This window comes from Danio rerio, chromosome 2 (genome assembly GCF_052040795.2).
Source record: "Danio rerio strain M-AB ecotype USA chromosome 2, GRCz13ab, whole genome shotgun sequence".
Lineage (NCBI taxonomy): Eukaryota > Metazoa > Chordata > Actinopteri > Cypriniformes > Danionidae > Danio > Danio rerio.
In genome coordinates, this window is record NC_141022.1 from 39,552,921 (window position 1) to 39,578,961 (window position 26,041).

Consider the following 26,041-nt stretch of genomic DNA (forward strand, 5'->3'; position numbering starts at 1 on the left):
GTCTGCAATAGTTACATTGCAGGATATGCAGTGTTGAGTTGGGATTATAGTTGATCAGCACAACAGATAGAGAATAGATGAGATTTGTGGAGTATTTGCAAAGTATAACCATAACAGTGAAACTTTATAATTTGCATGCATTGTAAAGGCATTTCAAGAGAGTTTAAGGTAAGGCTGCACAATATATTGTTTTAGCAAAATGCTAGAATGACAATATAATAACATCACAATGCTAGTACGCCTTTCCAAAGAACACATTTCAGGGCTCGAAAATTAAACTTTTTGCTTGGTAGCACCGGTGCTCCTAACTTTAAAAATCTAGGCGCATCAGCCAAAATTTAGTCGCACCCACCAATTATGAGCACCAGTACTACAAGTTTTATACAAACATATTTATTGTATTTGAACGTTATATGCAAGCGTGAGGAAAATGTCTCCGAAATCCCGTTATCACAAGAAAATACATTTTTATAACATAACTGAGTGACCAAAGCACACACGGAGCGCTCACCGGCCCTGCACACACTGCTTGAATTAATCTGTTAACGGTATAACTGTGCTGTTCTCATGGGTGCTGTCTGATATTGTACTGATGCTTTTGACATATATTGTACCTTATTATATGCATTTATGTTAATAGCAATACCGGTCATTTTAGGAGTAGCGATATTAGTTTAGTTAGTGTAAGCCCGTTTGTGATGGTGTTCGTAGTGTTAAATTTGACATATATCTGCCCCTTGAACGGCGGACAGCATCTGGCGGTTATATGAAGGATTAAACAGAAGCTCTCGTGCTAGATGTGGCAAACAGTTACCTGAAAACTCCATCCCACAGACTTTTCATAGTGGACTTGAAGCCAATGGAAGTCTTTTATCCACTCTTAGAAAAGTGTAGATGGTGGATTAACATTCGGCACATGATCACTAGTAAGCTGTGTCATTATTTGTTACTGTAGATGCCATGGTTTCTAAAACAAATTCTGTCAGTGTTATCTTCATTCTCATCTTCAGCGCTTTACTTTTTTTCATGGTAGCAGCTCTCTCTGTCATCCCAAGCCAGAAGGCACTGATTGATTGACAGCTGATATTAACCAATCATTTGCGTTCAGTGCTTGAGCAGTGGTGGGCCAATAAAAAGAGTGCGAAGGCGGGGCAAGCGTTACGGACTTGGATTTGTTTACTGCAGCAAGTTGTCATGACAACAGTTTTAATCCATTCCAGAGCGCTGCGTTTCACCTTTCAAGTGCAGACAAAGAGCTTAGAGATGCATTCTGCGTGAATGTCTTCCGAATCTGCGCATGTGGTGAACATTTTGCAGTAAAAACTGGTCGCACATAACAATTTTAAGCACTCGCAGAAATGCTCCCAAATATATTTTAAGGTCACATAGATAGAATTTCGGGCGCATATGCGACCAAAATGGTCGCAATTTCGAGCCCTGCATTTTATTCTTAAGAATATTTAATTTAATTATAGTCAGTTTAACGATTTAAAAATAAAGCATTGAAATCAAAATGTTAAAACGCAAATTCTAAATAAATAACAATAATAATATTATAGTAACGTAATTTATAATAAATACTATAGTGTTTATATATATATATATATATATATATATATATATATATATATATATATATATATATATATATATATATATATATATATATATATATATATAAAATGCATCACCAAAAATGATAAAAGTCAATATATTGATTATTGTGACAGGCCAATAATGTTGAGACTGTATTATAATTAATCATTTATGTGAGTTTTTGAGACCTGTGACTGTATGAGGATTTTAAAAACATTCAGGATTACTCTATTACTGTACATACTGTACCTGAATACAGAGTCCTCTGAAAACATAAAACACACATTTATTTATTTATTTTTCTTTATTGCTTTTTCTGTGCTTGTAAATTTTTAGTTTATTATATTTTATGCTGATGCATTCCCCTATAGAACCATATCAATCAATCTTAAATGATCATTTTTTTCTAAATCGCACTAATTAAGTCATCTGCTGAAATTGTACTCGTATTGCAATATATATTTCAGAAAACAGAAGGACAATGTCAGATTTTTCAATATCATACATACAGGCATTCACACGCAAAAAATGTACATTATGTAACTTTAATGAATAATTGTACTGAATCCATAAAAATGACATTTTTACAGATTATTTTACATTTCATTATTTAAGTTACAAAAACTACAGAAAACCATAAAGCACTGTTTAGTTAGCCTTTTCCATTGCTCTAGTGTAATTATTTTTGCTTGCAATTTATTTATTATTTGTAAATAATTCACACCCTTCAATCTAAATGAAAGGTTTCTTTCCAAATAGAGCTATTCAAGGCATTTGGTAAAAAAAATGATTAATATTGCAATGTATATTGCAGAAAAACAAAATATCACAATGTCAGATTTTTCTGATATTGTGCAGCTCTAAAAGGTCAGATTTACTAAACATTATCACGAGCGCACATAAGTGCAGAAGTGTTGCAAGAGACGATGTATGAATTAAAGAACAGTGGTGCAGCAGCTCATTTCAAAATTAATGCAGCACATAAACCAACACAAATGAAGTTGCAAACAAGCAGAGCAGAGTCCATGATGTAATCAACTAACAACACAGACTTGACCCAACAACATGCTTTTTTGGGGCATTACATAATGATGCAAATACTGGTAAACGGACTACTTTAAATGCATATGCAATACGTAGTTAATGTTATTTAACAGTACCTGAAGAACTGCTCTTTGAAAGTTAATTAATTTATTTATTTTTTTGGGCATCACTGGGAAAATATTCTGTTAAAACAGTTCTTTTTAAGGGTGTATTTTTGTTGTTGTATGGCATCATTCGTGATATGTGACAGTTGACAGCATTTTTGTATGGTGTTTCTATGTTTCCTGTCACTGTGGGCTGCAGGGCACAGTAGTAAAGAGCAGAATCCTCCACTTTTGTAAAATATATGCTTAAATTCATAAGTTTCTGTCCCTTATCAGCCACAGCGAGCAGACGAAGCTTGGAGTCTGACTGATTGTTGCTCTCAGTGTAAAAAATAATATTCTCAGGTTTGGATCCAGGATACTGACGATACCACTGCAAATTTTGAACATAGCCACTGTAATTGCAGGAAAGTGTGGCATTTTTTCCTTCAATAATATATTGGTTTGTGGATAGTGTTGATATCACTTCTTCACCAGAATTCTCTGTTTAAAAAAAATTAAACATTTTCATGAATACTGACACTTTATAACAGAGACAATGCAACAATATAATACTCTAGATTGGAATTATTGTTATAAATATCTTACCTTTAAGAGAACAGAGTATTACAATGACTAAGAGAAACTTCATGATGCACCACTGAGAAATATATGGTAAAAAGTCTTCTGAGTGACTTCCATTCTCCAGCTCTTCTTATATCTGTGTGTCAAGAGCGCCACCTTCTGGCTGAATGTTAAATTGAGATTCAGTAGTGTACAATAGGCTTAACTGGTTTTTGTACAGTGTAGTTGTGTTTCCTGTCACTGTGGGCTCCAGGGCACAGTAGTACACAGCAGAGTCTGACACTGCTGCAGAGTAGATCTCCAGATCCACACGTTTCTCACTGAGGTTGATGGACATATGTGGCTGAGGTGGAGAAGCTGCTACTTTAGTTTTAGAAGACCTCACAATCAGTAGCAGAAACTCTGGTCTTGATCCAGGCATCTGGCGGTACCAGTGGAGGCTGTAAGGTGTTATATTAAATGTACAAGACAGAGTGATGTTGCTTCCTTCAGTTAAAACTACAGATGTTTTCTCTGGTCTGATGACATTCCCATTTGAGTCATCTGGAAAGAAAAACAGTTAGTTTTCTTTAAATTTTGTGGAAAAGTAAATCAATTTATTTGATGGCCTATTGTTTCAGTGATTTGAAATAAACTGTAAAATGAGAGTAAAAGTACTTACTGCAGCTTAGCAGAAAAATGACAGCAGGATAGAAGAGAAACATCTTCAATCAAGATTTATACTGTCAGTATGCGTTTGAGTCTCTGTGCATCTTTGACTTGTTCTGCTGGAGTCAACAAAACATTGAGCTCCTCCTTCATACTCAAGTCTACTTGCTCATTAGTTATACCTGATATTATGGTTGGATCTCAATTAGATGAGACGGACACAATGTCTTTAACTAAAGTTAACTTAACTTTTTTTTTTTTACTCTTTTCTTTTTTTTCTCTCTCTCTCTCTGAAGAAGGGTGAGTATATGAATGAATGTGATTCGTGATTTGTCTGAACATTCAATCTAATTTTCTTCTAACAGCTCCAAGACTTTTAAACAGACAAAAGCCCCTTTCATACATACAGACCTTTCCGGCAATTTTCGGAAATACTGGTAAATTAGTTCCGGCTTTTTTCCAGGAAAGAGAAGTTGTAACATTAGCGGTAATTTTCCAGAATGCTGCGCTGTGTGAGCGCAGAAGTAAGATTGTCGAAAAAAGCGCGTTCACGTCTAGAACATGCTGATGTGAGACGTCTACTTTAGCCAATCAGAACAGTCAGACGCATTCACGTCCACGTTGTTTATGAAATTAAAAGCCTTTGAATAGCTTTCCAGACACATTTAGCTTCTAGATGTTAGTCATATGACGTTTCTATGCTGCACCTTAATGCCAACTGTGTACATAATTATCAATAATACGCTTAAGATAAGCCGTTGTTTGTTTACCTTCAAGCTCTGCTTCCAGTTGCTTGACACGTCACGTTTGCCCGTGAAGCAGCTGGTTAGCGCCAGCACACATGCATATTGTGCAAAAGTGTTTCTCTATATGTTTTCATCGAAGTTGTTCACAATACTGATCAATCCACAGAGTTTGTAATGTAATCAAATATTTACAAATACAAGCGCAACCATTTAGAGCTCATTTTTGTTTAATGATGTCAGAATTTACAGGTATTTTGGAATGGAAGTGTGAACGGCCTTTTCCGGAAAAATTCCGCAATGTCTTTGTGTGTGTAAACAGTGTTTTTTTTATTTATCGGTAAAGTCGTTCCATAAATATTTCCGGATATTTACTGGTATCACTGTGTGAAAGGGGCTTATGACAAAAAGTCCTTTTGAGGACTTTGAGGACAGCACAACCTCTTAATCAATACACAATTTTGTTTTTAGTTTTTGTAATGATCAGGTAGTTTACTCAAATATGTGCATAAACATTATATACATGCACTTTTTATTGAAAAGTACATTATATTGTATGACTGAGTTTAACTGTACTCTAATGTATACTCGTTATGTGGACTCCACCCTATCACAACATCATGACTTTCTCATCATTCTGCTAAAAATAAACCAAAAATATATGTAATATCAATAATAATCTATTGTGTGCATTATATAAAATTCCTTAACAGCCTTGGGGAAAATGTCACCATGCAAAATGTCTTTCTTTGCTTTCTTTCGTAATCTCTGATTATGGTTGTAATGTTTTAGCGAATTAGCGTGCACTTTTTTGAAAAACTGCTTCAGAACAGTAATTACTTTGTGAATTTAACTTAAATAAAATTTTATAGCGCTTTTACATTCACATTATACCATTTACATTTTGTTCATGAAATTTTGCTATCATGATATACTATATGATTTTAAAAAAGGGGTTCAATAGACATCAAAAAATAGTAGTCTTGGCTTCTTTTTTCTCTTTTTTAATTTTTTTTTTTTTTCATCTTTTATTATGATAGGACAGTAGAGATTGCAAGACAAAAAAAAGCATTAGGTTTGATTCCCGGCTATCTCAAACGTTAGCACGTCCGTGCTATATGTTGGCGCACAGTACCACTTGGCTATTGGTCCCGACTGTGCATGAAACTTTTAAAAACACCTAAGAATAATCCAAAACCAGGCTAGTCATTTGACTATAGTTTTATTTTTGGACTGGTTCTTGGATGTCTATCGGATTTTCTCTTACAGCTCAAATTTAGCCTTGTTTCAGCCAAGTGTTTAGATGTCTATTAGACTTTTTTTTAAATACAATGAATGCAGTGTCCTCACAATATACATTGACATGGATTGTCATAGACATTTTGATAAAAGTCAATAAAATATAAGTCAATATTAAAGTAAGATTGTCAGTGAGTCTGTCAGCCTTAAGTCTTACAATCTGAATGATTTTGTGCAGAGGAAGAGTGTTTTCCTGTCACTGTGGGCTTCAGGGCACAGTAATACACAGCAGAGTCAGTCACTTTAGCAGGGCTGATTTCCAGTTCTGTGAGTTTGCTTTGTTTGTGGACTGTAGCTGATAGCCAGTGGGCTGATGGGTCTGCTTTAACTGCTTCTCCAGATTCAGTGATGGAGAGAAGGAGTTCAGGTTTGAATCTCTGATACTGACGATACCATAACAGATTATAAACCGCACCAGTGTAGTTGCAGGACAGAGTGACATTGGTACCATCTTGAGCTGCTTTTTCAGAACCACGAGATGTTATAATGTCACCAAGAGAGTCTCCTGTCAAAAAAAAAAATTGTGAATCATTTCTATTGCTTTAAAATAGTAATTATAAATTAAGAATTAAAACATATTCTCACCTCCAAGTGCTAAAAGGAACAAAAGAAAATAGATCCACATAATGCTGCTTCAACTCGCAGAATGACAGCACACAAAGACAAAAATGAAAGCTACACTCTCATAGAGCTCCCCCTTCTGACAGCGTTGAAGGATTGCATATGAATTACATTTTTACCTCCCAGACCTATAGGGATCAGAATCATAAAGAAAATAATAGCCTTTTTTACAGTATCATGACCAAGGCTGCACAATATGTAGCAAAATTATCATGATCACAATAAGGGCTGCAAGATTTAGAAATAAAGGTTAATACAAGTAGGCTATTATTATTGTTATTTTTCAAACATATGGTAAAACAACAATAATATTATGTGTATGTCTACTGTTGGTTAAAATGCTACATTTTGTATAAACTTGGAACGGTGGACTTGAACAGACTTTAAATGTGTCCTGGTGGTTAGTTCACCCTAAAGTGATGACATCAGAAAAAAACGATTTAAAATTCTGAAGATGAATTACTATGCTTGAGACATACTTATCATTTGTCATTGACAACATTATTAGGCCATGTTTTCACTGGTAAAATGAAACATTCATCCTTTTAAAAAATGCATTCCCTCTTGCATTATATTCAATATTATATAGACTAGAGTAATTAAACTGACCTAGTAAACATTTATTTTCTTGCACAACACTTTTGTGTTCGCTATGAAAGAAAAAACCTATAGAATGCTTTTTGTAATCATAACTGTAAAATATAATATGATTAATTAAATGATTTGCGCACTTTCGGTTTCACTTTTTATAGTGCGGCTCATGTCATGCCTGTTGTCACTTTCAGAAAAAAAACATACATGCAAATCATACTTCCTGTGCGGCTCCAAAACGATTGCTCTATGCAACAATACGAACGTTATTTATAAGTTTAATATATGTTATTCACATCCTATGCAGGTTGTGTTCTCAATAGCACACTTAATAGTAGATTAGTGGGCAGGTGCGCGTCCTCTCTGTAGTAAACAAACAGTGCGTCAACTCATGTGTGATTTCACGGCTCCGAATACATCATTGCATGAAGACTAAATTTAAATTTTGCGGTGAATTATACCTTATGATTACATTATGTGACAGTTTTAAAACGATTTGGAGGTGTCAATGTTGCTGAGCAACTTCTTTAAAACAGTGTGAAGACTTGTGTGCCCGCCTTTACGCTTCTCTCCTGACCTTGAAAATATAATTGGCTGAATCATAGAAAAACAGAATTAGGATTGTGTGTAAGGTCGAGATCGCAATCTGTTTTCGATTAATTGTGCAGCCCTAATCACAATAATAGGATATTGAATATACGTATTGCAAATTTGTGATGCATTGCATTTTTTATGCATTGGTTGTTTATCTAAATTTGACCATTCAAACGAGGCCCAATGTAGTTGCTGTTCTGCTACTGGCTGGAGTGGCCCAAAGGTGAACCCAGACTTGGAAAAAAAAAAACTTATCCGGCAGGAGTCATGAAGAGAGAAAGTTTTCACTCATTTATAGTGTTTTAAAGACTAAATGTTTGAACCTTTTACAGTTTTTTTTTTTTTTTTTTTTTTTTTTTTTAGTCTGAATTCTAATTAATTATTCTGAATAAAAACAATTCACCTGTTTGTTTACAAATTGTTAAATGTTTTAAAAACATTGCTAATAAAAATAGCTTATTTTTTTTAAGAAATCATAAGAAAGTAAGAAATATTGTTAATGCATTTTTCCAGTATCTGGAAATCCTCTAATCCCGTATTCATATAAATACACTGTAGGCATGTGGTTGATTGTCTAAGGGTGCTTTCACACCTGTGAATCGATTCAGTTGTTCCGAAACAGAGATTAAAATTGTTACATTGTTGCTCTTTGCTCTTGGAGCGGTTCGCTTTCAGACTGCAAAGTTTCTAATCGGACCAAAAGAGCTAAAACAAGTCACGTGCGAGTAAACTCTCCTTACATTGGTCAGAGTGTCAGGGTTTATTTTGCAGCGTCCCGCTCAGCTGTCAGGAGGCGGTGATTTGGTGGTGATTGACAGGGTGCGCGCGCGTGACGTGTCTGAGGAGAGACACGGTGGGGAGGGGTGAGAAGGGTGCGCGACGATGCCTATTTGAGGACTGGGAGAGAGACGCGAGATTACCGGGAGATCATCACTCGTTTGCGGGCATCCGGAGACTCGCGAAACTTCCCGCCCTACTCATAATTCTCTCTTCATGTAGCCGTAAGCCTATTACATATCCATAAAACACTGTCATATAACCGCGCTCGGATCGGATCGCTTTCTCACTGCAATCGAACCGCTCCAGGGTTCGTTTCAATCGAGCCGAGACCACCTCACTCAAGCGATCTCGGAGCGATTACTTTGGCGCGGAACAGAGTGCGATTGCCCTGTTCACATATGCCAATCGAACCGCGCTAACTGGGCAAACGAGATACGTTCCGAAACAAAAGTGTAGGTGTGAAAGCACCCTAAAGAAGCCAAAAAAAAGCTCTAAAATTATATTCTTTTGATTCAGTGATCTTAATTTATACAATGATGATTGTGTTATTTTATGTTTGATTGTTCAATTTCTGTACCTAAATACTGTTAAACTCCCCAAAAAACCATAAAGCAATGTTTATATCGGTTCTATATTTGCTGTCGTATTTATATATGCTTGAAATTTATTGTGTTTTATGCAAATGCACTACATAGAAAAAGCCTTTGTCATCCCAGTCTATTCTAAATAGCTGAATAGGGCGAGGCAGTGGCGCAGTAGGTAGACCTCACAGCAAGAAGGTCGCTGGGTCGCTGGTTCGAACCTTGGCTCAGTTGACGTTTCTGTGTGGAGTTTGCATGTTCTCCCTGCCTTCGTGTGGGTTTCCTCTGGGTGCTCCGGTTTCAACCACAGTCCAAAGACATGTGGTACAGGTGAATTGGGTAAGCTAAATTGTCCGTAGTGTGTGAATGTGTGTGTGGATATGTCCCAGAGATGGGTTGCGGCTGGAAGGGCATCTGCTGCGTAAAAACTTGCTGGATAAGTTGGCGGTTCATTCCGCTGTGGCGACCCCGGATTAATAAAGGGACTAAGCCGTCAAGAAAATGAATGAATGGATGAATAAATAGATGAATAATCAAATATAAAATACCGCTGTGTATAGCCTTCATTGTGTGTATGCATTATTATAATTAATCTTATTTTTAAAATTAAAAACATTATCATTTCTTGTACCTGAATATTTTGCCAAATGACAAACATTTTGGTAGCAGTGCTTAAACTTTGATTCATGGATTCATTGCAGTGTTTTCCCCTCTGCCTCCTGATATAATCTCAGTTCGATATTGCAGATCATGTGACGTAACTATTGCGGATGAACACAATGTGATATCTATTTTTTTATTCAATGATGATGGTGTTATTTTATGTTTAATTGTTCAATTTCTGTACTTCAATTTTGTTAGTCTCACCAGAAAGCCATAAATCACTGTTTATTTATCTTTTATAGTTGTATTTATATAGGCTTGGAATTTATTTTATTAAAAAAAACATAAACACCCTTGATTGTCCCAGTCAGTCTAAATTAATGAAATCTTCCTAAATAGAGCTATTTAAATCATTTGGTGAAATTCTATTCATGTAGCAATATATATCGCAGCAAAACAAAATATCACAATGTCAGATTTTTTCAATATCATGCAGCCCTATGACAACTGAACTCAGAGTCTTTTGACTTTTGTTGTGCGAATGATGTGATCTTTATTAAACAATCTCATCTGTTTCAGAGAGTTTAGGATTAGACGTAAAATAATTAGTGTCAAAATCTGAACTGCACAAGAATAAAAAATTTCCCATGAAATACAATTATTTTTATTTAATAAAATTAAGAGTTATTAGAGAATTGAACACGTCTCTTCTGTCTCATGTAAGTCACAGAGAGCACCACCTCCTGGCAAAATACAGTTATAGTTAGTGTGTTCTGTACAGTTGAAGTCATGTGGTAAAGGGACTTACTTTTTGTTTTGTCGATAATCTTAATGTAGTTGGTTTCATTTTTAATATGGCAGCCTATTTTCTGAGTATCTAGGACCAGATAAAGTAAATGTTTGAGGCTTGATGTTTGTTTAATGAAGGCATGTGAGGTTTTTGAATGATGCAGTTGTATTTCCTGTCACTGTGGGCACCAGGGCGCAGTAATACATGGCAGAATCTGTTTCTACAGCAGGGGAGATGTTTAGATCCACTTGTTTGGTGCCTTTATTAACTTGAGCAGAAAATCTGTCTGGTTTGTCTTCACTCATAGTTCCACTTTCAAAGATGTAAAGGATGAACTCTGGTTTGGATCTGGGAAATTGTCGGTACCATTGTAAATTCTGTATATTACCCGTATAATCCTTGTAACTGCAGGACAGAGTAACAGCATCACCAACATGGCTATTTTCATCCAGGGATAAAGGTTTTATTACATCTGCCTCTGTGTGTTCTGTTAATAGAGAGAAAAAAACTGAATTAGTTGAGTCAAATAAAAACTATGTTGTTAAAACTGTAGTTGTTGTTAAAAATGAATGAAAGAGTGAGTAAATAAAACTTTCTTACCAAGACTTGCCCACAAAAACCAGAGGAGAGTGAAAATGATCATAATAGCAGATGTTAAAGCAGAATCTGAAAGACTGGAGTATCATTCACACTGGATGCCTTTGACTTTTGACATCCTCCTTCAGAATAAAATGCTTCTACATCTTGATATTAAACTCCGCCTTCTGGAAAAATGATTTCATGATCATGGCTCATGTTACTTGAGATTGAGTCAGCTTATGTTAATTTGTGGGAGTTTGTTGAAAGCATTGTTATAATATAGTGTCAGGTCTACAGTTTGTTGATTATGAGTTCTAGTTTTTGTACAGTGTTTCAATGTTTCTCATCACTGTGGTCTCCAGAGCACAGTAGTACGTCGCTGAATCTTGAATTTCTGCATGGACAATGCTCAGACTCATGCTTTTTTGTTTATCGACCACATTTGAAATACGAAGCGCAACGTTTGATTGATCATTGAGCTCAGTGGCAAAAATGAGAAACTCAATTCGAGATCCTGGATACTGTCGAAACCATTGCAGAGTATGAACACGACCACTGTAATTGCAGGAGAGGGTCACATTGTGTCCTACTGTGCCGTGTGTCTCTAAACTCAAAGGATTTATCATATGTCCATCTGCATCAACATTCTCTATAGGAAAGAAGAAACAACCATTGGGTGTTTAATTTAATTTAAGTGCAAACATTGTATATATATTTTTAAACGTAATACATTTGATTTGATTAAATGTAAACAATTATGAATGACTGACCTTTGAGCAGAGAAATAATGATCAAGATTAGGGACAACATCTGATCTGTGAAGAGATAAAAGTGACTGAAAATGACTGCTGCTTGTTTCTTGCTAAGATATACAGTAACTCAAAAATAGCCTGAACTTGGTTGTGAAAAGCATACAGCTCCTCCCACTGGCAGCATATGGTAAGAGTGGATTATTATGGTTCCTCAGGTCAGTGAGAGGTAAAATAATATGCATGGAAACTTTATTTGATATAACTTTGTTCAGAATGAGTGCATATATCATACAGTCAGAAGCACTGATTAATGGCTATACTGTAATATGTCATAGTTACAATGTTAAAATCAATATATTTTCATTAAATCTATTTTGCAAGCATGATTGTGTTATTACACGCTCTCCTTTTCATAGCAAGCTTGGAAACTGTCAGGTAATGTACTGTAAGTAAATTAAAATGTAAAAGAAAATTGAAATCAAGTTAAATACCAAACCGTCAAAAATAAGTACTAGAGCGCCACCTGCTGGGAATATATAAGAATTATTTCTGTATAATTTTAGTCAGAAGGGAGAAGTGAGCCTATGTGAATGTATGTTATGACTTGGTCCAGTAAAATGACAGATTATTGTGGTGATGTTTTTGTCATTTCTGACAGGATGAAGTAAATGTTTGAGGCTTGATGTTTGTTTAATGAAGGCATGTGAGGTTTTTGTATGATGCAGTTGTATTTCCTGTCACTGTGGGCTCCAGGGCACAGTAATACATGGCAGAATCTGTTTCTACAGCAGGGGAGATGTTCAGATCCACTTGTTTGGTGCCTTTATTAACTTGAGCAGAAAATCTGTCTGGTTTGTCTTCACTCATAGTTCCACTTTCAAAGATGTAAAGGATGAACTCTGGTTTGGATCTGGGAAATTGCCGGTACCATTGTAAATTCTGTACAGTACCCGTGTAATCTTTATAACTGCAGGACAGAGTAACAGCATCACCAACATGACGGTTTTCATCCAGGGATAAAGGTTTTATTACATCTGCCTCTGTGTGTTCTGTTAATGAAGAAAAGAATACAGTAGTTAGATTAAAAAAAAACATTTAAAAGTACTAAATTAGTAAAAAGTAATAGATAGAAACGGACAAATACAACTTACCAATTCTTGCCCACAAAAACCAGAGGAGAGTGAAAATGATCATAATAGCAGATGTTAAAGCAGAATCTGAAAGACTGGAGTATCATTCACACTGACTTCTGACATCCTTCTTCAGATTAATATGCTTCTACATCTTGATATTAAGCCCCGCCTTCTGGAAAAATTATTTACTTAATGTTGTCCTCATTTTTAAACCAGTTCATGCAACCTGTGTTTATTGAAGAAAATCTGTTATCTTTATTGAGCTCCGCCTTCTGAAAAAAAAATACATTTACTTGTCCTTTGTTAACACTATAGTTCTCTTTAGGACATTCAGTTACCTTCAAGTGATGTTGCACTACTGTATATGTTATTAGTCAATCAGTAGACCATCTGTTTAATGTCTGCTATAATGCTTTTATTTTGCTCCCCAACAAGACTCCCTACTGACTGTACTGTAAGTGTCTTTGCAAATGAGTGCTGACTGATTTCAAAATGAACACTAACAATTTCTGGGTTCCACACAAATGATTTGTGTTGGGACAACATCAAAGAATTAGGTTATCAGTTTTTACAAATTTAAGTAGATTGAACATAAATCAATTAAGTTTTATTCCCCAAATATCAAGAATTGTTGTTTCAGCTTGTTTGAATAAGTAGTTTGAACGAACAGCAAACGTCATTATTGAGTGCAGTCTACTAAACTGTTTCTATAGCAGAGGAAAATTAGCATATGCTAAAACTGAATAACAACATTATCTGAAGACGTCTTGAAGGGAAAATGTTGAACAATTGAATCATTGACCTTTTATGCTGGAAAAAGCACAATCAATAGCTGGACTGAAATCTGACCTGTGCAAAGATGAATAATTACCAAATGTAAGTTATACCATAAGATAAAACACATTTACATAATGATGGAAGCTGAGAATGAACTGATTGGAAAAAATAATGAGAAAGTATGTCTCATGTAAGTGGAGTGCCATCTGCTGGCAAAAACGGTGTTTGTTTACTGTATGGTTTTAGATATGGGTAAATTAAAACTTTTTAAATGTGTGAATATGATGTTCCATTAAAAGGACAGTCTATTGTTTTGAGGAATTTGGTATCTGAGGCGGGATATAGTAAATGTTTGAGGCTTGATGTTTGTTTGATGAAGGCATGTGAGGTTTTTGAATGATGCAGTTGTATTTCCTGTCACTGTGGGCACCAGGGCGCAGTAATACATGGCAGAATCTGTTTCTACAGCAGAGGAGATGTTCAGATCCACTTGTTTGGTGTCTTTATTAACTTGAGCAGAAAATCTGTCTGGTTTGTCTTCACTCATAGTTCCACTTTCAAAGATGTAAAGGATGAACTCTGGTTTGGATCTGGGTAATTGCCGGTACCATTGTAAATTCCGTACAGTGTCCGTATAATCTTTATAACTGCAGGACAGAGTAAAGGTGTCATCAACATGTTTATTTTCATCCAGGGATAAAGGTTTTATTACATCTGCCTCTGTGTGTTGTGCTAATAGAGACAAAAAAACGAATTAGTTGAGTCAAAAACTAAATGGTAAAAACAGTAGCAATTATGTAAAAAATAATGAAAGGGTGAGTAAATAAAACTTTCTTACCAATGCTTGCCCACAAAAACCAGAGGAGAGTGAAAATGATCATAATAGCAGATGTTAAAGCAGAATCTCAAAGACTGGAGTATCATTCACACTGGATGACTTTGACTTCTGACATCCTCCTTCAGAATAAAATGCTTCTACATCTTGATATTAAACCCCGCCTTCTGGAAAAATGATATGCTTAATGTTGTCTTCATTTCCAAACCAGTTTATGCAATCTGTTTAAAGTATTCATAAAAAACATATCTTTATTATCTCTTTAAAGCTTCACCGTCTGGAAAAAATAATACATTTACTTTCCTTTTTGTTTAACACTATACATTCATAGATCTTTTTAGGACATTCAGTTACCTTCAAGTAATGTTGCGCTACTGTACATGCTGTTAGTGAACCTGTAGATTATCTAATTAATGTCTGCTATAATGCTTTTAAATTGGTCCCCAAATGGCTCTCTAAGTAACTTTGTTCATTTTAAAATAGGGTGACATTTAATTGCAGTCTACTAAACTGTTTCTACAGCACAGATTATAATCACGTGCTAAAACTGAACTAACAACATTATCTGTACTGTCTGACTATTTTGAAGAGAAAATGTTGCACAATTTAATCATTGACCATTTAAGCTAAGAAATAAAAAAGCATGATCAATAGTTGGACTGAAATCTGACCTGTGCAAAGATGAATAATTACCAAACATGAATTAATGTAAATTGTAAGATAAAACACACTTAGATAATGATGGAATTTGGGAAGTGATTAGACAGGAGGAAAATTATGAGAAAGTATGTCTCATGTCAGTGATGGACTGCCATCTGCTGGCAAAATGCAGTGTTTGTTTACTGTATGGTTTTAGAGTAGACATGGTGGATTTGAAAACTAAGTGTGTGAATATGATGTTCCATTGAAAGGACAGTCTATTTTGAGAAATTTGGTATCTGAGACGGGATGAAGTAAATGTTTGAGGCTTGATGTTTGTTTAACGAAGGCATGTGAGGTTTTTGTATGATGCAGTTGTATTTCCTGTCACTGTGGGCACCAGGGCGCAGTAATACATGGCAGAATCTGTTTCTACAGCAGAGGAGATGTTCAGATCCACTTGTTTGGTGTCTTTATTAACTTGAGCAGAAAATCTGTCTGGTTTGTCTTCACTCATAGCTCCACTTTCAAAGATGTAAAGGATGAACTCTGGTTTGGATCTGGGTAATTGTCGGTACCATTGTAAACCATTAACAGTACCCGTATAATCTTTATAACTGCAGGACAGAGTAACAGCGTCACCAACATGACTGTTTTCATCCAGGGATAAAGGTTTTATTACATCTGCCTCTGTGTGTTCTATTAATAGAGAGAAAAAACTGAATTAGTCGAGTCAAATAAAAACTAAATAGTAAAAAATGCAGCAATTAAGTAAAAACTAATTAAAGGGTGAGTAAACCAAACATTCTTACCAAGACTTGCCCACAAAAACCAGAAGAGAGTGAAAATGATCATAATAGCAGATGTTAAAGCAGAATCTGAAAGACTGGAGTATCATTCACACTGGATGACTTTGACTTCTGACATCCTCCTTCAGATAAAACACTTTTACATCTTGAAATCAAGCTCCGCCTTCTAGAAAAATGATTTACTTAATGTTGTCCTTATTTTTAAACCAGTTTATGCAATTTGTTCAAAGTATTCATTAAAGAGAACATAAACTGAATTTATGAATCAGTAGATACTTTTTTTTCACTTTATTGCAAATCAAAATCATACAGCAACTGAATATGGACAACTAATTAATTGAAGATTTTGTTCTTATTTCTATTCATCAAATAAAATATTCCATATAGCATAACATTTTAGTTTGACTTGGGAAAAGTATATATTTATAACTTAACCGTACATATTTGATGGCCATCAGCAGCTAAAAGAAATGTATAAAGAAGGAATAGTAGGGGAATATGTGTTGGGGGAAAAATGCATCAGTTCATATAAAATCTTTTTTTGTACTGTGTTACAAGCTTTCCTGTCACTGTGGGCTGCAGAGCACAGTAATACACAGCAGAGTCTGACACTGCAGCAGGAGTGATCTCCAAATCCACACGGTTATCATGGAGATTAATAGACACGTGCGGATGCGGAGGAGAAGCGGTCACTACAACTTTGGTAGATTTATCAATCAGCACTAGAAACTCTAACAACGATCCAGTTTTCTGTCGATACCAGTGGAGGCGATAAGCAGATCCATCAAATGTACAGGACAGGGTGGTGTTACTGCCTTCGTTTAAAGACACAAACTCTTCATCTGGTCTGATAGAGTTCTCATTAGCGTTTCCTGCAAACACGATTAGCAATCCAGTGTTATCAATCTTAAAGGTTTACATTTTAAAGATGCCTAATGACCAATAAAAAAGTCAGTTTGTTGTTGTTATTATCTTTAACTAGATTTTAAGTCTGTTTCTTACCAAAATCCAAGACCAGTGCTAAAACAAAGCAGAAGAGGATCATTGTTGTATGTTTGGATTTGATGATGTTGGTCTTTCAAGACTTTTTGAGCTCTTGTGCTTGCACCACATTACGCTCCACCCACAAGTGTAGTGTGGCAATTTTTGTGGATTCATTATACTAATGGATGATTTAGTCTCAGAAACAACATAGAAAAATACAGTAAACGTTCTTGTTAAGCCTCAATAAATAGCATGGTTAATTCACAGAATGATTTTGTGCAGAGGAAGAGAGTTTTCCTGTCACTGTGGGCTTCAGGGCACAGTAATACACAGCAGAGTCAGTCACTTTAGCAGGGCTGATTTCCAGTTCTGTGAGTTTGCTTTGTTTGTGGACTGTAGCTGATAGCCAGTGGGCTGATGGGTCTGCTTTAACTGCTTCTCCAGATTCAGTGATGGAGAGAAGGAGTTCAGGTTTGAATCTCTGATACTGACGATACCATAACAGATTATAAACCACTCCTGTGTAGTTGCAGGACAGAGTAACCTTGGTACCATCTTGAGCTTCTTTTTCAGAACCACGAGATGTTATCACTTCACCTATTACTTCTCCTGAAGAAGAAAGCATACTAGATTAATTATTATGATCAGATGAAATAATAGGATTTGAGATGCATTTTATTTTGATGGTCCACTTTAAATATTCTGTTGATTATAAGCAACTTTGCAACTCCATGTTGATGAACTATCACTAAAGTATTAGTAGACTTGTTGGTGTTAGTAGAATAAGCTGACATGGCCTTGCTAAATCAGTATAATATGTGTTAATGAACCATCAACATTTTAGCAGATAGTGAGAGACATTAAGCAGATAGTATGTACACTGTAAGTCCATTCAAATGAAGAGTTTCCTGTATTAAAACATTAAAATGTATAATAAACATATATAAGATTCAACACTTCTCACCTGCAAGTGATGAAAGCATGATAAGCGCACAGAGCAGCATGATGAAATGATGGGCTCAGGTTGTGTTGTTGATACAGTTTTTTTCTGACTGAAACCTTGTGATTTAAGCCTGGAGCTCCACCCTGTGGAGACCTTCAATGATGAGAATTGAGCTTAGAAACAGCAGGGAAAAATAAGCACACAATCTTCTGTGCAAGAAACACATTTAGACCTTTATGAAGCTCAGAGCTTGAATGGTAATGTATTTTTATTTTTGTGCTCTGACTGATAAGAACTTTTATATGCATATTTCTTAAATTTGCTCTCATGAACTGTGCATTAATTTTAATTTATAGAATTACGTTTTACATCTGCCAATGTGCATTAGATAAAATAACATAACATAACAGTATTTATTTAAAATACTGTTTAAATAAATAAATAAATAAATAAATAAATAAATAAATAAATAAATAAATAAATAAATGAATGAATGAATGAATGAATGAATGAATGAATGAATGAACAATCTACTATTTCTCTTTTATGCTACTCAGGAGCCATGTGCACCCACTAACAGGTAAATCTGCTTCTCTCTAGCTCTCATTCAAGTTCAGCTTGCTTTATTGGTATGAAATTTTGTACAGTATTGGCAAAACATTTTAGATGTATAAAATATGTAATATATTGACATAATCAAATAAACAAAATGTACAGCAAATGAGAAATAAATGACAGAAAAAATAAATAAAAACACTATAAATAAAAGCAAAACCAAATCCCGGACATTTTAGTAGATTTAGAAACTCCGGCCGGATGCAAAAAGGTGCAGGTCTCTGGGTCTGCAGAGCATGTGAGTGTTGACAGTTCTCGCACACACAAAACGAGCGGCGTGAAACGGGTAAACGAGAGAAGATTTTCCACAACTTAATCGCTCGCGGATGTTTGTTTATATTGGGTGGATACAAAAAAAAAGTGTAAAAGGATGATGATGCTAGTAAATATAAAAACGTGTCACTAAATATACTTGGGTGGCCATTAATATACCTGGGTGGTACACCCAAGTAAAGTCTATGTGGGAAGCACTGAAATATAATAAAGCACAACCATGATTAATACCACTAAACAAAGGTACAAATAAAAATAAAAATGCTTTGCTCTAATCATAATTATAAATGGGGCGGCTTTGGATTTTCTTATAATGCAGAGTTTGTTTTGGATATAAGTAGGCCCACACGGAATCTGTGCGTGCAGATTTCTGCAGATTTTTAGCACATCAATAATTCTGTTTATTTACTTGAGTAAATGTGTAAATCTGAATTTATTCAGTTTTTATTTAGTAATTTATTACTTTTTATTTCATATTTTAAGGGTTTAGTTATGATACTCCGCTGGATACTCCCAAAATAATTAAGCAGAAATCCGCAGATTTTTACCAAAAATTCTCTGCAGAAATAGCAAAAAACGTCCACAGATTCCGTCTAGCCCTGGACATAAGGGACGAAGGATGGTAAAACAGGTACACATTTTGATAGTATATAGATGTCAAAATCCTATGCTTACACTTTGAAAATGGAGAAAAAAATTATTATGCAGCAACAATTTAAAATGAAAGAAGGTGCACTTCAAAACTAAAATTTGAGAACTTCCCATGAGAAGTGGAGCACGGTTTTTGTAAGGAGCAGGTGTATTTTCAGTCATTGTGGGCTGCAGGGCACAGTAATACATAGCAGAGTCTTTCACTTCAGTAGAGGAGATCTCCAGATCCACTTGTGTGAGTGCTTTTTTGGCCATCGATGTAAGACGTAAAGCGGGTTCAGATCCAGCACCAGTCTCTGTATTAAAAATAAGGTACTCTGGTCTAGATCCTGGATATTGGCGATACCACTGGAAGCTTGGCCCAAGACCACTGTATTTACAAGAAATCACAGCATTTCCTCCAACTGAAACATGCTTTTCAGCTGAGAGAGATTCTATTGTATATGCATCAGCAATCTCTGTGAAAGAAGAAAAAAGTCTGTTTGTAGCGCAAGTCAAATCTCAATTGAAAGCATATTGTTTAACAACCTGAATTAAAATGCTTTGCAATAAATTATACTGTAATATTCAGTCTGCTGATGTTTGAAGGGCAATAGGGAGCATTAAAGCACTACTTACCCTTAAGAAGTGAAAATATTATCAAGACTGCAGTAAACATGGTCATTGTTGAGCAGAATGAGTTCTTGAAATGTGAAACAAATGCTGGAGTCAGTCACATTTAACAACACACTGCAGAGCTCCATCCTGTGGCGGGAAAGAGCAACAGTGGACTTGTTTTGTTTTGTATATTGGAATGTTATAACTTCAATCAATGATTTTACAGTTTTACAATATGAATTAAACAATATGAATTTTACAATATGAATTAAACTCATCTTAAATAGTTATCTTCTAACTTATGTTAATATAAGAAGAAAAGTTTAAGGGCTGGAATAAATGTTTAGTACTAGGAAAGCAGCATCTTGTCTCACAAGAGCGCCTTCCTGTGGAGTAAACTTGAATGGCTGTTTTTTCAGCTTTATTACACAGTGGGCTCGCAAATCTGGAAAGTATATAGTTTATTCCAAGCGAATAAGCAAACAAATCTTTATTTTCAAATAGTTATACAAATTATAATATGACGCTGAGCCTGTAAATGTTTAATTTTCTTATTTTTGCAGTGCATTTTTTTTTTGGGGGGTGGAAGGGGAATTCTCAAATCATCATAAAGTACTGTGATGATTTTTGTTTGTGGATCAAACATGTACCATTCCAAGTCAATAACAGACTATTCCCCTGCACTATTAAGCATGTCTTAGCCACTACACAACTGATACATGTATTCGCACTTGATCACGATATTTAGACAATATAAACCTTTCTGTATGTGACAATTTGAGACTCGGAATGACAATGTCCTCATGGATGATCATTCATGTGTATTCTGTTTTCATCAAGCTTTTTACTGGTCCCACCATCTCAATGGTCAATAGTTTATGGTAGGGATGTAACGGTATCAGAATTTCACGGTACGGTAATACCTCGGTATCAATGTCACGGTACGGTATTTATTGAATCATTTACAGGAAAAAACAAAACTTATGAAAATACTCCAAAAAAGTGCCAAAAGTGTCAATGACATACAAATTAGCCATCTATCTGTAAGCTTTGAAACAGGAACTTCAATTTTAATAACAAAAAAATATTAAACCATGTAAAAAAAATTTAAGTTTTTAATTTAGTATTGTTGAAAACTCATCACATTCAACATTTAATCACTCACTCACTTAGATAGAGATGGGTTTAAAGGAAAATTATCATATAAATATAATCTGGTAAAAGCTGGTATCTCTGGGCATTTACAATGTCCCCTGCAACAGAAAAAAAAAACCTCTCATTTGGTACTGAGGTTTCTGGGACAAGAGAGATATGACTTATATGACTTATTTCTCGAGTGCCGAAAACGGAGCGTTTCGAAAACGCTGGAGAGGCCGTTTTCATTCTGAAACGCTGCTGCTCCGTCTCAGTGTGGATGGGGAAAGACGGAGACATCTGAAAACGGAGGCGGGGCTGCAAACGTTCGCCTATCTGATTGGGGCTTTTCCTCAATATTAAGTAGCCCACACACAGTTCAGTCTCGCATCCTCTTCTTGTAAGTTAAGACTTCGCAAGGTTGATCAAGGCTGCAGTCTCCCCCTTCTCAGTTTGATATGGAAAACATACCGAGGACACGCGTAAATCTTCAAAGGGAACAGTGTACTTTATAACTTCATTCACATCACCTTGGCTACGTTGTTTCACTTTCTCAACAATAAAATGTAAACATGATTTAAGGAACTGCATATTTCCTTTTTAATATTAGAAAACTTAACAGACAGCAGAAATGTTGAGGCGCCGTGCTGCATATATGAGCGTCATCTTCACTGTGTGAATATTTATAACAAAACGGAGCCGATAACAACTACCTCCTTTCAATTTCAGTGAAAATACGAAACACACCCTCTCTTCTGCTGAATATCAGTTTTAATAATCGACAATTATAAAAAGTATAACATACAATAAGTTTATACATTGTAGGAAATAAAGGTCAATGTACCTGGATTAATCATTAACTTATCTTTGCGCTTAACCAAAACATGTTACCCGTGAACAAGTAACTTAATAGATTCCAATGACCAAAGTCAGGGAATTAGCCTATGTCGTTAGATAAAGACAACAACATGAATGAAATATCACGTTTAGCAAATATAGTGAGATTAGATCCAGCGGGAGATGCTTGATGAGCAGTCCGACAAGCAGAGCTCTCATCTGGGTAGAAATGCTGGAGCGCTTGCCCGAGAGTGTCTGTGGTCACGTGATGTGCGTTTTCAGCGTTTTGGTGTGGACGGAGAGCTGTTCAGAAACGCTGGGTAAAACGCGAGTGTGGACGCGGATCGTTTTCATTCTACAACGCCGTTTTAAAACTAAAACGCACTCTTGTAAAAGGGGCCTTAGAGTTTTACAGCTCTTTTTGATCCCCGCTTCTAGCAGCACACTCCATTTCCGCATTACTGGATCTGTAGCGACAACAGACCGCAAGGGATGATGGGGATTGTAGTTTTCGCTACCTCCCGTTCGCTTCATTCGCCTGAGCAAATTTTCTCAGAAGACCTATAGTTTTACCGAGTCATGCGACTTCGGTAATATCGAAAAAAAATAATATTGCGGTATGACGGTATTTACAATACCGTTACATCCCTAGTTTATGGCTTTCGCCTTGTGTATGTTTCTGTATGCAGTTTGGTTTTGTGTCAGGCATTTCATGTTGTGTTTGTACTTTTGTTTGTTGTATGTCCCCAAAAAAAAAAAAATAAATAAAAATTGTAAAAACAGTCAATAAAGTTTTGTAAAGTCAATAATAATTTCTTGTACAGTTAGTCATGTTATATACACTTGTTTATTTTTATTTTTTTGTTCTGTTTAAAAGATGCTTGCTGCTATTTCAAAATGAAAAACCTTTAAATTTCTATTTTGGGGGAGAAAAAAGATTCTTAGTCACCATGAAATAGAATCTGCCCATTTATATGTTGTATGAAATGTTGTTTAATGCTGTATAGTAAAAAAACAAACATCCTTAAACATCTTTTCTATTTATTTATTTTTTTATTCATAAACGTTAAATAAATAACTTTTCATTCCTCTTACCGACATCTCTGATGGTTATCAGCATGAGCTACAGTCGTCCAGTCAGTACAGTAATTCTTAAATCTCATCAATTGTTGCAGGAGCAGTGTAGCTCATAAACGTTAGTTTGTCAAATGATCATAATACTGAGTGTCAGGTTTTTGTACAGTGCCGAAGTGTTTCCTGTCACTGTGGGCACCAGTGCACAGTAATACACAGCAGAGTCTGACATTTCAGCTTTGGAGATCTCCAGATCCAGTTGTTTTTTGTCCTTTTGTGCTTTAGCAAGTAGACGGTCCTTCTGCTCTGGTGCCGCATTTTCAAAAGTTTGCAGGAGATATTCGGGAGCAGGGCTGTGATGCTGTTTGTACCACTGTAAACTCCTTATATTACTTCCATTGTAGGCACATGAAAGGATCACCTTTCCTCCTTCTAAAACCTGCTGTTCAGCAGAGAGAGGTCTTATTGCATTTGAAAAAACGCTTTCTGAAAAACAAAATCAAAAAATGAATGCACATTTGATAGCTGTGGATGAAATCATGAATAATATGACAAATTAATTCAAATAACAAAATGTAATACCTGTAAGTACAGCCAGAACTGCGAGACAAATAAGCATCATGATTGAGAGAGATCTTATGTGTTTAGAGCAATGCAAGAGCTGAGTGCAGATTCTGTGGAAGTGTTGTTTTCATCATTATAAAGCTCCGCCCACCGGAAATTCTCTGTAATTAATAGTATTGACATGATAAAGGTATTGCCACTAGTAAAAAATATATATGCAAGTTGCCAGGCTCATTAGAAATAAACTTGCCTCTTCCATAATTTTGGTAAAATTTCTTTGAATTAACTGTAGTCTTGGGCTAAATTAACATTAGTGACGAGCATAATAGTTTATCCAACAGGGAGAATCTCCATCTCGTATGTGTTTGTCTTCTCCACTTATATAGTCCTCATACAAAATATTATAAGTCCATACCCTACATCTCTACTTATTTTCTCTACTTATTTATAAGTGTCTATTTGAGATTTGTATTGTTTGCATGGAATATTTAGGTGAAATTAAATACAGTACATACTTTTGCTGATGAGCAATTCAATGCAAATGTCAATCTTGCCATGAAAGTATTTTACATTACTGAAAAAATTCTTAAATATCTCTCAGCATTTTCAAATGGTTTAATTTGAATTACCAAAGTCACCAAGTGGCAGTTTTACATCCATAATGGAGAAAAGCCCCATCCATAAAGAAGCATTTTTCTCATAAATGCAAAATATGTAAAAGAAAATAAATAATGTTTGTTCTATAGAGAGCCACCTCTTATCCTTTCAAATAAATATTGCAGTTGCAGGAATACAGAGGTATTTTTTGCAAGTTTTGCTGAGCCTAGGAAATATTGGCAGTCAGGTCGGCTTTGACTTCTGTCTTCTGATTGAATGACAGGTTGTAATGCTGCTGCCTTTTTCTTAAAAAAAGACAGTGGAAGAAAAGGACTGAACACGGAAACTGTAAAGCCTAATTTAACCCAATTCGTGAAGTTGTGGACGTATAGTAGGAGCAAATAAAAGCACCTAATATAAAATATATGTTAGTCTAATATAAAATAATATATTTAATCTTTTTATTTTCCCCCCTTTTATATATTGATCATTTGATGCACTTTGCTCCACTCTTTTATTCTTATTGCTTTATTGACTTGATGAGGGAATATGTCTTGACAATACAGACGTGACTCAGACTAATGCAACAAGTAAAATCCTACATGACTTCACGCTTTAACAGACAATCAAGCAGGTCGCACACCAGAAGCGGCGCGACACGGCGCACACATGACAGTTTAAAGGATCACACACCAGACGCGCACATTTGCATGATATTTAACATGAAACTAATCAGATGGCACTCTGTGTTGCGGCTGAAATATGAACTGCGTCCTGAATTGTGGCTGGGCGGTGCCGGTGTGTGTATCGAAACCTGTTTAGAATTCTAGAATCCATGGCGCTTCGTGGGGGCGAGGCAGTGACGCAGTAGGTAGTGCTGTCGCCTCACAGCAAGAAGGTCGCTGGTTCGAACCTCGGCTCAGTTGGCGTTTCTGTGTGGAGTTTGCATGTTCTCCCTGCCTTCGTGTGGGTTTCCTCTGGGTGCTCCGGTTTCCCCCACAGTCCAAAGACATGCGGTATAGGTGAATTGGGTAGGCTAAATTGTCCGTAGTGTATGAGTGTGTGTGAATGTGTGTGTGTGGATGATTCCCAGAGATGGGTTGCGGCTGGAAGGGCATCCGCTGCGTAAAAACTTGCTGGATAAGTTGGCGGTTCAGTCCGCTGTGGCGACCCCGGATTAATTAAGGGACTAAGCCGACAAGAAAATGAATTAATTAATGTTGCTGCGCAATGCAGAGCAGCGCTTCTGGTGTGCAACCTGCTTCATACAGAGAGTGAACCAAAGCACATTGGTGCCATTATAATGTATCAAAATTTTTTTATAGTGATTTCTCGATTTAATATAAATTAAATCGTTGTTAAAAGGTAAATTCTAATTAATCAAAAAAAAAAAAAAAAACGCCCAGCCCTACACCAACCCCCTTCTCTAATCCCAACTACAGTGTTTTAAAAGCAATACAGAAAAAGTAAAAAAAAAAACGTGATTTTTTTTTTTTTTTTTTTACACCATGTTTTCAGATTTTACCACATTCTAACCCTGTTATTTACTTCTTTATTTTTTTATTTTATAGCTTTTGTTTTCATCTTACCTGCTTTCTGTAACCTTTCTTCACCAAACTCGAACCCTGTTGTCACGGTCAACTTAAGTCCACTGACGTACATGTCGAGCTACCGGACAAACTGTTAACAG

General features: G+C 35.7%; 1 protein-coding gene, 2 long non-coding RNA genes and 1 gene segment (V, D, J or C); 1 reads left to right on the forward strand and 3 right to left on the reverse strand.

Moving 5' to 3' along the window:
• Nucleotides 1–26,041, forward strand: part of LOC147837154 (uncharacterized) — a 71,843-nt gene that overhangs the window by 22,226 nt on the left and 23,576 nt on the right. The window lies entirely within an intron of this gene.
• On the reverse strand, nucleotides 5,759–10,397 carry LOC147846419 (uncharacterized). The gene is made up of 2 exons (XR_015478729.1): nucleotides 9,053–10,397; nucleotides 5,759–8,378 (listed from the first exon to the last, which is right to left on the reverse strand). It is a non-coding gene; the product is annotated as an uncharacterized LOC147846419 (long non-coding RNA).
• Nucleotides 10,574–11,878, reverse strand: LOC147846420 (T cell receptor alpha variable 38-1-like). The segment is given in 2 exon segments: nucleotides 10,574–10,844; nucleotides 11,589–11,878. Coding segments are annotated over 2 exon segments (333 nt in total).
• LOC147837155 (uncharacterized) lies at nucleotides 15,513–18,049 on the reverse strand. Its single transcript, XM_087240188.1, has 5 exons — nucleotides 18,031–18,049; nucleotides 17,371–17,675; nucleotides 16,603–16,988; nucleotides 16,086–16,090; nucleotides 15,513–15,972 (listed from the first exon to the last, which is right to left on the reverse strand). The coding sequence occupies exons 1-5, from the start codon at nucleotides 18,047–18,049 to the stop codon at nucleotides 15,614–15,616; spliced, it is 1,074 nt and encodes a 357-aa protein (XP_087096314.1). The 3' UTR covers nucleotides 15,513–15,613.

Bases quoted from the DNA above. Each gene is read 5' to 3' on its own strand.
- LOC147837155 (XM_087240188.1), bottom strand. The intron at 16,989-17,370 runs GTGACAGGAAAA...TAAACCTTTAAG, and splicing joins ACTGTGCCCTGAAGCCCACA to ATTGATAACACTGGATTGCT.